General features: G+C 41.6%; 1 protein-coding gene across 1 annotated transcript in view; it reads right to left on the bottom strand.

Moving 5' to 3' along the window:
* Positions 1–2271: 2271 nt before the first annotated feature.
* Positions 2272–13552, bottom strand: part of tiam2b (TIAM Rac1 associated GEF 2b) — a 46845-nt gene continuing 35564 nt past the window's right edge. The window contains exons 9-24 of the mRNA XM_074685956.1: positions 11217–11282; positions 11025–11100; positions 10850–10939; positions 10515–10733; positions 9715–9806; positions 7833–8021; positions 6429–6497; positions 6226–6351; positions 6033–6141; positions 5748–5927; positions 5376–5494; positions 4485–4587; positions 4335–4390; positions 4150–4237; positions 3965–4052; positions 2272–3874 (exon numbers count right to left, since the gene is read on the bottom strand). Of these exons, the coding sequence (XP_074542057.1) occupies positions 3322–3874; positions 3965–4052; positions 4150–4237; positions 4335–4390; positions 4485–4587; positions 5376–5494; positions 5748–5927; positions 6033–6141; positions 6226–6351; positions 6429–6497; positions 7833–8021; positions 9715–9806; positions 10515–10733; positions 10850–10939; positions 11025–11100; positions 11217–11282 (2223 nt within the window). The 3' untranslated portion in view covers positions 2272–3321. The remainder of the gene's footprint in view (positions 3875–3964; positions 4053–4149; positions 4238–4334; positions 4391–4484; positions 4588–5375; positions 5495–5747; positions 5928–6032; positions 6142–6225; positions 6352–6428; positions 6498–7832; positions 8022–9714; positions 9807–10514; positions 10734–10849; positions 10940–11024; positions 11101–11216; positions 11283–13552) is intronic.

The following is a 13552-nucleotide window of genomic DNA, read 5'->3' as shown; positions in this document are numbered from 1 at the left end:
ATATTTTTGTCTGACTTTTAAATAATTATTTTAAGACAATTTCACGTCCAAAAAGACCAAGAAATTACAGTAATTCAGCCTGGAAAATGAGAAACATTTCTGTAATGTCATTTCATTATGTTAAACAGATTTGAGTCTTCAGGTTTAACTTCAATATTTAAATTTTAATAACATTAATGTGAAAAAAATGCACATTTTGCATTGTTTTGCAAAGATGATGGAGTTACCGCCCAGTTAAAACCAGTAATCCGTCTTTATTTATCTGAATTTGGCAAAAATTGAAAATGTTATCAAATATTATTTAATTGATGAACTATTATTTAACCTTACATTGCTGTTTATTTTACATATACTTTTAAAGAAAGACGTTAAATGGAAGTACAGTGTTTCTCTTGATGTGCATGGATCACTTTGCTGCATTTAATGTCACAGAAGAAGAAACGAGCGTGAAGTCATTCCCCCGCACAGATTAGCACTGCAATCATCATAAAGACCTGTGATCCCCCGACCTTTCATCCAATATGGCGGAAATTAGCTCCACATTAAAGCAGACAGTTTGACCTTTGACCCCGGCAGTCGGTGTGATAATAGTTTGGAGCTGAATCAAACCATCTGGCAGAAAAAAACCCTCCCCCCTGGAGGCTTCATCAATCAGAGAACGGAGCGATGGGAATACAAATGAAGTGCTTTATCTGAGCTGAACACACACACACTCACACACACACACACACACACACATACATACATACATACGACTGGGTTTGTTTTTACATGGACACAAATGCGGAAATTGAATAACAGAAATTAACACTGAAACTCACCAGCTGGATGATGTGCAGGGTTTGTCATCCTGCTGTCACTGAGATTACACACACACACAAACACACACACATTCTTGTCCAGGTGTGTGTTTTAGTGAAGTTCAGGTTCAGCACATTCCTGCTGTTAAAACACAACACACCGTCTCTATGGAGGGTCAAACTGCAGCACGTGGAGACAAGCTGGGCCTCTCTGACAAATATTTGTCCTCTCAGATTTATCCCTTTTAAAATGAAACATCCTCTTAGTTTTTAAACATTTATGGGTAAACAAATGCTTGCTGATTCCAAAATCTTTGCCATTTGTACTTTTCATCAAATGTCTTCTCTCTTTAGCTCAATTATAACATCAGAACAGAAAAACTCTGTGGTAGAAAACAGAAGTCAGCTCAAAACCATGAATTTTAGTTAAATACTTTTTCATTTATTGAACTTTAAGAGCAAAAGTTTCAAAAAGATGTACACAAATATTAAAGAAAATAAATTACCAAATAGTTTAACAGTTCAAGAAAACTTCATTTCAAATGAAAACGCTGCTTCAGTCACACAAACCGATTTACACAAAACAAAACATGAGGAAATATATAAATACAAACGTTAAAAACTGACACAAAGGCTTCAGTTCGATCCAGCAGCTTCAGATATTTCAAACTGCTTTTGTCAAAATATCTGTTACACAGAAAAACTACAAACTGTACAAGAAAATATTTACAACAGATGACAAGTCAGGCAGCCGAGTGCAACAGAAGAAAGAAAAGTCAAACAACTCTTTTGAGAGGAACAGGAGGTGATCCTGTTGGGAAGAAATCAGAGTAAGAGGGTTTCATGAAACTAAAACTGCAGAGGAAGAAATCATGTTTAAAAAGTATTGTTGAGCTGCAGTCTGAGCAGTAAGGTGTTTCCAGTCTATGAGTCCAGACAATGTTTGGTTGATGTAAAAATTTTATATCCACTGCCTGCTTTTAGAAATTATCAGCTTTTTAGCTTATCAGCGTTTTTGTTCCATCAGTTTGCTCCTTTAAGTCTCTTCAAGTTTCCAGAGTACAGTTGTTAGACGTAAAAGACTGAAGATTTGAGTTTTAATTTTTTTAGGGTACAATCTAAAAAAGGTTGCTAAAATAGATTCTTACTTTAAAAAAGTTAAAGAATTTCACAAGAAATGAAATGAAATTGAAAATGTGTAAAGAAAAAATGTGAAAAAAAAAGAAAAAAATGAAACGTTTGATCTTGAGGGACAAAATTTTGTGAATAAGTCTTTTTTTTTCAAAGAAAAGGTTGCAAATATATTTTAAATATGATATAAGCTTGTTTTCCTCATCAACAATTCTAATTTTCTTTTTTTTGCTGAAGTTCCTTAAAATGTAGAAAAAAATCCAGAATAAAACCACAATAAACACAAAACAATTAAAAGCTTTTTAAGCTGCATTTTAGTCAAAGTGATAGTTCTGTTAAAGAAAAACACATTTGGTTCATAGATTCATAGATTTAACTTGTTTTTTCTTCATTTAATTTTGTCTTTTTTTATCCAGATTTTTTTTAAAATAATAAACTCGTTCCAGAGAACCAGTATTTAAAACAGAAGTGTTTTGTTCTGGGTTTTTTTTTTGAGTATAAACATCTTTAAAAACTCTGAGGCACTCATACCCCTTTTCCACCAAGCTGGTTCCAGGGCTGGTTCGGAGCTAGAGCCAGACTAAGCACCAGGTCTTTGGTTTTCCATAGACTAAGCACTCAAAACGGGTGCTTGGCAAGCACCAACTCTTTGCTGGGCCAGCAGAAAGAACCACATTATGTTGGGGGGCTACGGGTTTACGTCAGGGGGTGGGGATGGGATTATTGACCAACCAAAGCAGAGTAAAAACACGGAAGAGGGCCATTTTTAAAAAGACAAGTTTGGGGTAAGCGAAACAATAGAAGAAGAAGACAAGTTAAGGCCGGCACCCGTTTGTGGAAAAGCAAATGGTTCTTAACCGGTTAGCACCAGCCCTGGAAGCAGCTTGGTGGAAAAGTGGTATCAGAGGAACATTTCATTAAGAGATTTTAATTTTACCAAAGACTGTAGCTCTGAAAATTAACCCTGTAAAGCCTGAGGTGATGAGCTGTCGTGGTTGTGCTAGTTTCTTTTTTCAAAGCATTTGAAGTTTTTAGGGGTTTTAGAGAGTTTAAAGTTTTATGATATGTTCTGATAGCTTCATCTTAGCGATTTCAACACCTGCCTCTCCTTAACATATGGCGCCCCTGGCACCGTCATGTAGCCGTGGTGTTATTTAACCACACACAAAAATGCTGAAATATTTCCTTAAGTCTTTTGTTGAAGATTATCAGTCCCTGAACTCTTTGAACAGGCGTCCGAGATTTTAAAGAGACAGATGTTCATCCCCATGATTAAACTTCCCGCTTGTCCATTTTAGATATCAAACCAGCTCTGGTCTTTTTGAAAGAGTCTAGTTTTACTCTCCTGGTCCCTCAATCCTGCAGATTTGACACCTTTCTCCGTGTTAGCTTAGCCTTGTAGCGAGGGCACTGCAGCCTGTTGCATCCCCAGCATGTTGTCGAAGAAGCAGTCCTCATTGATGATGGAGGTCAGGCTCTGAACACTGAAGTCTCTTTCAAGCATCCCTCCGTAATCCGCAGCGTCACCTCGCCGCAGACTGGAGCTCCGTTTTTTCTCCTCCTCACTCTTGGATGCCGTCGCTCCTCTCTTCTCTGCATCCTCTTCAGTGAAGTTGAGTCTCTGCAGCTGAGCCTCCAGGTCGCTGGTAAGGGAGCAGAGTCTGCTCCTCTTCCCTGCAGGGTCCGAGGAGGACGAGCAGCTTGGCAGCAGTGGCTCCGAGCACGTCTCACCCAGGATTAATCTGCCGTCACGCCTGCAGCTCTCCTCTGGTTTGCGAGGAGTCATCCTCTGTGTGTCGAAGCGACATCGCTGCTGCCGCCTCCTCCAGGAGCTGTTCCTCTCTGCCGTTGACAGCCGGCTTCTCCTCAGGGAGCCAGAGGGCGCTCGGTCTCTGAGGAGAGTGCGGAGAGCTCGCAGCACGCTGGCCTTTGACTCCAAATTACTGAAACAGAAACAAACTCTTATTTTTAACATCTGTATCAATAAAACTTCTGAGACTTGTGAAAAATGTCCCCCAGTGTTTTATTCTTACCTGCTGCAGAGCTGAAACACCGTTTCTGGCCGTCCCTCCACCTCTGAGCGGCTGTGAACCAGCTCCCAAACAAACGGGTTCTCTGAGCCTGAATGCAGAGAAAAGACTTTTAATATATACACCAATTAAATAAAGAGAGAGAGAGGTCTTTTTATACAGAAAACTATGAACAACATGATACCAACCTGTGATGTTAGCCGGTCTGACCTGAACTGCTGAAACTGGGATTAACCAGCGGAACCTGAAGGGGTCCAAATCAGCTGAGCGCCCAGTCTGAGAAAAGAGAACAAAAATGATCAGAATAAAAACTCTTTTTAGAATTGAGCAAAGACAGGTCACAAATCAAGAGTATGAAGACGAGGAGACTCACCATCCTCTTCTTCAGCTTGTTCTCTCGGTACACCAGGATAACAGCTCGTTTGAACACTGCAAGATAAAACAAGAGTGACTCACATCGTTCACACACTCTTGTCACAAAGTAGTACAATCAATCAGTGTGTGTTGGTGTGGATAAACCTACCAAACAGTGTGAGCTCTGGATCTTTCCGCAGACGGCCTAAAGAGGGCAGAGGGTTCAACCAAACCACCGATGAGTGCACGAGGAACTCTCCCATTGAGATCTCCTGAGAAGAGGACAAAAGATCAGAAAATCAGTGACGAACACTCTTAAGTAGCAGGAAAGACACAGATGATAAAATTGTAATTTCTTTTGGTTCGTATTTCAAATCTAACGGTCAGTGAGGTTGTTTATAAGGCAATAAATCAAACCCATTTTTTACAGAAACTCACAAACATTGAGCATAAATGAAAGTGTGTCACAAGAGATCAATTTAGTGTGACTTATCTACAGAGAAAATATAGATTAGTTACATGCAGTCCTCCCAAATGACCAAAAGATATGAAAAAAATTCATGTAAATTCAAGATTGCAAAAACAATTTTTAGTACACCTTTTTCGAAAGTAAGGCTGAAGAGAAACAGGACACATAGAGAGTTGAAAGTGGGGGAAAACGTGAAGCAAAGGGTTGTGGCTAGGAGGCAAAACCAGTGACTGACACAACGAGGACTACAGCCTCTTTACATGGGGTGCACCCTCAAAAAATTAAGATGTAGCTTTATTTAGAATATCGGGCATCCTTTGGCCCAGCAGTTACTGGTGACTTGGCCAAATGAACAAAGACTGGAGTCCTCATCCAGGAGCTTCCTGGGTTTAAAACCACTTGCTGCCTCTTACCCACCCCCACTCTCTGGTTCAAGATAAAAAACAACTAAACAACAAAAAAACAAGTAGGTAAATTAAAAAGGCTCATTACCCAGATTTCTTACTGATCTTCCAGGTGTGTAAGATGCTTGATTCTGATTGGTCCACACCCTGAATATGGTAATGAATTTTCACTGAAGGTGTTTTATACCTGTTTGTCAGCTCCACTCTGCTCTGCAGCCAGCTGGTCGAACACGCAACCGTAATCCTCGTAGATCTTCTGCATCTCGTTGATGTGACTCGCCACCTTCTCCATCGCTCGCAGCGCCTCTTTGTGGACAAAATAAAGACTATAATCAGCTGGGAGATCAAGATGACTGTTCAGATCATGTGGGCTCTTAAAAATGACATCAGAGCATCTTAAACCTGGGTTCAACTGACCAGCAAGGGTCAGCTGGGAAAAGGTGATTCCTAATGAGTTACTGTAACTTATAGGTGATAACTCCTCCCTCCTCTCAAGCTCCGCCCTTGTCTAAGTATGCCTAAAAAATAAGCATGTGGTCCCGTGTTTGAGTTTGTGTACCTGTCAGGTGTGTGTGTTCAGGACTCTCGGGGTCGGTCAGAGACACCAGCTCTCGAAGCAGCAGTGGGTACTTCAGGACTCTCTGAACTGGTTTGATCAGGTACGACTCCAAAGAGGATGAGTGCTGATTGGTTGGATTCCTCGCCTCAAGAAAGTGTTTGAAGGCCGCATCCGTCTTTGCTGTTTAAAACATCACAATAACTTTATTCACAAAAACACAATCACCACGATTATGAATTGTTTTCTAGATGTTAAAGGAGATTCATTAACGGAGGTTTTGGTCACCTCTTTCAAGAACTTTCTGCACTTTTATGTGGTTCGCACAGAAGCCGCTGTAGTGCTTGAAGTGGTCGGCATAGTACAGAAAAGATCCTCCCAATGAGAAGAGGAGTTTCTACAAGAGAAGAAAGGAACATTTTCAGCTTTCAATCGTAAATGTTATCCACTGCAGAGTGTTTGTAGATGGTCTGGTCTTCACCTTGAACTGGGCAGGTGTTTCCAGGTGGCCGAAGTTGGGACAGGAGGCGATCCTCTCCTCCAGAGTTTGTAGAAAAACTTTCTGAAAGTCCAACATCTCGGGCAGACAGCCGAACAGCGCCTCCATCTGCAGAGAGAGACACTGCAGTCAGAAACAGGGCACAGACTTAGCTCTGATCAGTTTAAGTGTGGTTCAATTTTTACCTCCTCTTTACCGAGGAAGGTTTCCTGCTGCAGAGGGGTCAGGTACACGTCAAAGAGACACACCAGGTCCTGAATGAGAGACAGACAGACAGGTTTAAATTTACACAGTAAAGAAGTTACCAATTTGGCAACGTCAGATAAAGAGTTAAAGTGTGAAGGTAAATGTTGGTAACGGGGCTAGGTTTACAGTTTGTACAACAGGAGATTGTATGGATGTTCCTCTCTTACAGCTTTGACAACATATTAAGTCAAACTTTTCTGAGCACCATGAGTTTGTAATCTTTCAGGACGCATAAGACACATTGTGAAGACAAGTAAGAAAATCTACGTGAATGCCTGCTCAAGTTGGAACAACAATCTGCAAAATCGTGCAAGAATTTGGTGCTTAACGTGACATTGTACTTGTCACCTCCATTGTGGGCCTTTGTCAATACTAGGAAACTTCAAACTTCAATCAAATTTCGTACTGCACATCACTTGAAATTTTTGCACGAATATAATTTGTGACACTGAGAATACACTAAATGTCTCTACATCTACATGCATGCTTCCTCATCTGTCAACTCACACCAGCTGGTCCGACCAACTCCGCTCATTATGTCCATTTGTTGTTGTAGTCAAGCTTAATACCGCTTTGGACATGTTTTTTTTATTCTGAAAGTCACTGGGTGTTCTTATGTGGTCCTGCTTGAGCTGCCTTGTGCAAACTGATGCATCTTCTAGCATCAGGCAAAAACATGTACATCTGATCTATTTGGCTCTGATTTGCTGGAGCTTGGACTGAGCCAGACCACAACGGAGCCGATCCAGTGTGAAACACTGACTTGAGCAAAAACCCATGGGATCTGGTGCCATGGTAAAGTGGTGATGCACCTGGTGTAATTTGGCCATAAAAGTGACTTAGACCTAATTGGAAGTTGTTAGGATCTCCCCAACAAGTGTGCCACCCCCCTAACAGTGAGGTTGCCAATACAAGCTGCCCTAACTTCCTTCTTCACAGAGAGTTTATGTGAACAAATGTTGGTTGGCTGGCTTGTGCTTCAGTGCAGACATTCAAGAAGCTTCCATGGTTTTTCCTGTAGCTCCATCATGAGGCTGAATCAAAGTTTACATCTCAAGACTGCCACTATTTTTTTCCAAGATGAAAATATCAAGCCTTTGTAAAGCTGTGGTGGTGGTGCTTTAAATTGAAGGATTGCCAAACTTTTTTACCACACTATCTCTAATACAGTGGTGCTGGGGACCAGAAACCCTCTGCTGTAGGCTGATCCAAAAACAGGAAACACAGCAACATGTAGAACTGGGAGGCAGTATTTATCAGCGCTAGCAGCAGTGTTATGTTTCTGGCATCAACACTAGAAGAAGGATTACTGCAGACAGAGTAGCACTGGCAGGAATCCTGACCTTGACGTAGGACTTCTCCGTGTCCACCAGCTCCTGAATGACTTTCCTCAGACGCTGACACACATTCAGGTGGGTAGGGCTCGGAGGCTGAAGACCCGTCTCCCTGCCGTAAGGGTTCTTAGGGACAGCGGTTTCTGCTGCTTGGCATTCTGGGAAGGTCTGGTAGAGGGAGTAAACCTGCTCCACATTCTGAAAAACAAGACAGAACAGTGTTAACAATTCAGAGAGTCAACGCTCTGCTCACGAATCAGCAGGAACACAGTCACAGACGTGTTTTCAGTGTGACCCCCAAGGAGGACGAGGAGTTAACCAGCCGGCTGCCTCGTTCATCATCATAATCTGTGCTGCCAGACTCTAATAAACTGCTGCCAGTCTGATAAATTCAGCTCATAGCTTCCGATAACAGGAGAGGACGTTTCGGTTTTGGTTTCCACTCTTTGACTTCCAGAGTGAACGACTCGATTTCCTCTAAGACTCAATGTTCACACATGAAAACAAAAGGTGTAATTCACTGGTCTTACTAAAATATCCTGCCACCACAACTGATATAACCACGCAGGGAGCAGTTCAAAACCCACAAATACAACTGCAAAGAGGAGTCCTTGAATGCAACATCACAGATCATCTATATTTCCAAGTTGCAAGACACAGAATTCCTGGGAAAAAGCTCTGATGAAGCTCTGATGAAATTTAAGTTCAAATTCAGTTTTTCTGTCCTTTTTTGCCAGCTGAGGATGTGAGATTGATTTAACCTTCTGGGACCAATAAGGTTCAACTATCAACTATTTCATCTATGAGAAAGCTCAGCAACAACAAACAGCTCCAATAGCAAACCAACCAGCAGGATGAGGCGTTCAGGGGGCCGCCGGCAGCTCAGACAGCACGTCGTGTCATCCAGCAGACCTGCTACCTCAAACACACCCCCTACTGTCTCCCCGTCCTCCTCCTCCTCCTCCTCCTCCGCCTCCTCTTCCTCCAGTGTTTCCCCGTCTTCCTCTAGCGGCAGCACCCAGCACAGAGCACCCATCCTCAGAGAGCACGACGTGGATGGGGGCTGCATTGGGGTCAGAGGTCGCCTTCGGGGGCCATTGGTGCCGGAGGAGCCGCCGGTGAGGAACAACATTTAAAACCTGCTGCAGGACGCCATTAATCCTCCGTCAGAGTCACAACACACACTTCTCCTGGAGGAGTAAACCGGATTATCTGACCCATCACAGGTCACATGACAGACACACACACACTGCCTCAGCCAGGAAGTGCTGGAGGATTGTGGGAAAGTGGCTCTGCAGGTGAGATAATCAAATGACTGAGAACTACTGAGCAGCAACAGGACGCTCTCATTCCAAACTAGTAAAACCAACTTCACCAAATGTGTTTTCAGCTCTTTTTACCTTTTAATGATAGTAAAAAACATCAGTGCCAAAGAAACTGCTATTCATGGAGTATCCACTAGGGGTTGCCCCTTCATGTGAGTCAGTTCCAATGGAGCACTATGTTAAAAAGTCCAAAGTTTTTTTATATTTTAAGGACACATTTTCAGTCTATTATTAGACATTTGTATTGAAACATTAGCAAAGTTCCACATTACGAAGAGAACAAGGGTCCAAATAATCCCAGGAAAACACTTCAGGACGTGAGAATTCAGAGGGATTGACACAAGATTTGCATGACATCACCAGTTGGTGAATCTCCTTAAAGGACAACTTGATGGTTTGAGAAGCTGCATGGCAACAGTTGAAGGAAGATTCTTGAATGCTTCAGATCTGAAGTGCCTTGATGTTTTTTTTAAAGAGACGGTGGCTGTTTCAAAATGTCTAAATTAACAGACATGAAGGGCGACAAATGAATAAAAATATAGATTTAAGGTTAGAGAAAGTCTCACCTGTAGCTCTGCGTCTTCAGACAGTTTAGATGAAACACTGTCAGGAACAGGAAGCTGGACGCCATGTGGAGCCTGAATGCTGGGGGCCAAATCTGTAAAACAAAAATTTAGATTTATTCATTTAGTTTTGATTAATTTATCTTTGAGCACTGAAAAATAAAATGTAAATAAAATTAAACCATCCAATGGGGAAATTCTGCTACTGCACTTTATCTGCAGGCAGTTTTCCCACAATCCCCTGGGGCTTCAGTCTCTTTACTGCTCTGAGTGCATCTGACTGGGAATCGACCGGCCTTCACAATAAAAGCCCCAAGGGAGCAGCAGGATTAAACGCTGATCCCCCAACAGCTCCTCTTGTCAGAAAACATAAGCTGAAGATCTTTATTTCAGATAAACCTTCATTTCATTTCTGCCTGACTGACACAATACATTAACAAACATAAAAACAAAACAAAAAATGAATAAAATAAAATCTCTAAAATTTCAATTTTAATATCAACAAGTATTTTTTTTATAGTTTGTGTTTTTGTAAACATTTAAAATATTTGAGCTCAATATTTGGGTTTTACAAAAGTAAAACAATTATGAATAATTGAAAATGATGTGAATAAAATAGACTCAATACAATAAAAAACACAATTTGAGAAAGGGGAAAAGCACAGTGGTTGTACCATCCTTTGTTTTTCAGCTAATGGAAATTGTGGCAAAAATGTTCAGCATTTATTGCTACAGTGAAACAGCTTTGTAATATTCTAAAGAAATATGGAAACTACTCGATAATGAATGTGTGTTTGTTGTACCGCTGGTCCAGCCCCGGTGGTCTGTTAGAGCTGGGAGCTGGTGGGGGACACCAGGGTCAGGCCAAACGGCGACAGCAGGCTCCTCATGGTCAGGTGACTCGTCTCTTCTGAGCAGCAGCTGAAGCTTCTGGTGGCTGAAGAGACTCTGCATCAAGTCCAGATCCAGACTGGACACAGAAAGTCCGTTCACAGCCAGAACCTCGTCTCCAGCCCTGAGGCCTGATGGGAAAAAGCAAGCAGGACATTAGCTTTACTCAAGAAGACAATAATAATTCAGGAATATACCTTTAAATGGAACAAACAGATGTTAACAACGAGCTTCGTGTGAGTCTGACCTTCTCTGGCTGACGGTCCCTGTGGCTCCACCTCGCTGACGAAGATGTGACTCCTTCCTGCTCCGTCCACGTGACCTGTCACTGCAAAACCTACAGGAACACAAAAGGAAAGCTTTGTAAGAACCTTAGTTAGTTTCCTGAATAATCCTGTGATTCGTCAGATTATTCTCCTTACCAAACTCTTCTGCAGCGCTATTTCGACAGACGTTCAGAGTGAAAACATCAAGGACTGCAACCGGTTCATCACACACCTGAATAACAACAACAAAAACACAGAGGAAAACATTGATTTTAACAACATTTTAGAAAGTATTCAAGGTCTGAATCATCTCTGTCTGAACTCAGAGTACCACCATCTAGTACAGACCTGTAGAGGTGCAGGATGTCCAGCAGAGGGTGCCACCTCCCTCTGATTGGACACACAGTCGACCGTCTGCAGAAGGAAATGCACAAATTCAGTTTGGGGTGCAGCAAACTAATTAGGGAACAAAAGAAAACGCTAAAAAAAATCTAATAAATCCCATTTTCCATTGAACACCTGAATGCAGCAACATTAACATCTTGACCTGCTCTGTGGGAGCAGAGAAGGAGTGGAGGAAGACAGGGGAGAAACAAAAGAAGAGAAAAAGAAAAGGGTAAAAAAGGAAAGGAGAGGAGGGCAAAAGTAAGGAAAAAAAAGAGCAAGAGCAGGAAAAAAGGAGACCAAAGAGAAGTAAAAAGTAGGAAAAGAAGAGGGGAAAAGGAGCAGAAGACAGAAAGGAGACAAAACCCATCTCAGCTGAATCAGCATCAGGAACCCAGAGGAGATGAATGAGGAGACGTCAAGTTGAGATGAGCACAAAGAAGAAAGGAAGGAAAGGAGGAGGTTAAAAGAGGAGCAGATGAGAGGGAGGAAGGAAGGAGGAGGTCATGTGACAGCAGGAAAAGAGGTGGGGGGTCATTTGGGGTGTTTTCAGAGGGATTAACAGAGAGGGACAAAGGAATTCTGGGAGGAGAAAAGAACTAATCCTCGTTCTCTTCTTCAGAGGTTCAGGGGGCGACAGGTGGCTGCGGCAACAAAGTGACCAAAGGTGTCCAGACGCTCTGGTTTGAAACCTTACAGTCATTGATCACTTGATATTTGATTTTAACTGTCAGAAACTTGAGATCTTTGGAAAAAAAGACGGTCTTTAGGGCCTTATTTTAACCCAATAGTGAAAGAAAATGAGTTTGAAATGATAAAAAGCAAATTAAATTTTTGGCATCACTGTAGTGCAACATTGAAATTTAGGTTTTAAATTTGAATTTGCAAGAGCCTTTGAAATGAGAATGCTTGCTCTCAAACCCCCTTATCACTTCATTTCAGCTTTAAGTCCCCTCAGCATTTCTAGAAGCCAGCTTTCTAGAAGCCTCCTTGACTGTTGGAAAGCTGCGGTAAAGGTCCACAAGTTGGATTCAAAGCTGGACCGACTGCTTGATGGCTTACTTCACACAAACCTAACCACTAGCCTATAGGGCATCCTGAAACTGCACTTTTAGGAGATTTATCAACTTATGATGTCACAAAATGAGTGAATCTCGTGTAGATCTCTTCAAAATCTCACGTGACTTTTTAAACAAACTGATCAGAGCAGCCAAGAAAATCAAATTTTAGGATAACTTCAACATGTTTACCTCAAAATTTGAAACTTTTTCCACATTTGGTGACATTTTTACACAACATTTATCGCTAAATATGAAAAAAGCTAGATATCATCTCTTTAGGTGAGAATATCTTTAGAATCAGAATCAGCTTCATTGAAATGAGCTAATAACCCTCAACAAAAATCAGTCAAACTTCAACTTTGAGATATTTACCAGCACCTACAGGATTCTAACCTTTATTCAAGAAATATGTTAGTTTATCAAAAAAGCAAAAATACCACAGTGTGTTTGGATCTGAAAATAAAAAGACTTTTTTGTTCTTTTACATTTAAAGTGAAAGAGTGTGTATTTAAAGAAGCAGCCAGTTAGCTTCAGAGCTCAGAGTTCTGACTCAGCACCAGACACAAATACTCTCCCCGTCTATATTTAAATTAAAGCAATCTGTTGAGAAGAAACAGACTTTGATTCTAAAACAAGCCTCAGATCAAACCAAAATTAGCCCCAGAGCATCATGGGAAAAAATGAGGGGTTGAGCTGAGTTTAAATTACAGGTTTGTGTTGACGAAGCAGGAGTCTGAGGATCACTGATGGTCAGTAAACACATCATCAGCGTACAGTGGTTTTCACTATACACGACAACACATCAGCGATGCACAGTCGACCAGAAGTCCTTATATGGACATGACTTTTGAATTCAGCAAAAACTAAATATTAGTAAACATTCAGCTGCTGGATGAGTTAAAAGCTAATGTGACTTCATCTAAATGCAACAGTGGTGGAGGACATGTGTTGAGGTGAGTCTGTTGAAACATGGAGCCCAAATAAAGCTTTAGCTGCAGACGGATTCCTCCTCCTCCTTCTACTCTGGACTCCCAGACTCTTAAAATAACTCTGTGTTTATCCAGAGGAGGGGGCCCTCAGGAGCCGAGCATGATGGGTACTCCAGCTGCTGCTGAAGGAGTGAGGAGTTTCAGCACGCCAAAACATCTGTCTCTTAAGGACACACAGCAGCATGCCGGATCTGGCAGGGAATCTGACTTCACCCTCCGGCGAACATGCTAACTTCATGTTCAATCAGTA

The sequence above is a fragment of the Halichoeres trimaculatus genome, unplaced genomic scaffold, assembly GCF_033239565.1.
Source record: "Halichoeres trimaculatus isolate MK-OKI-2021-1 unplaced genomic scaffold, fHalTri1.1 fHalTri1_scaffold_13, whole genome shotgun sequence".
Lineage (NCBI taxonomy): Eukaryota > Metazoa > Chordata > Actinopteri > Labriformes > Labridae > Halichoeres > Halichoeres trimaculatus.
The sequence above is the reverse complement of the archived record's forward strand: the minus strand, read 5'-3'. Positions and strand labels throughout refer to the sequence as shown.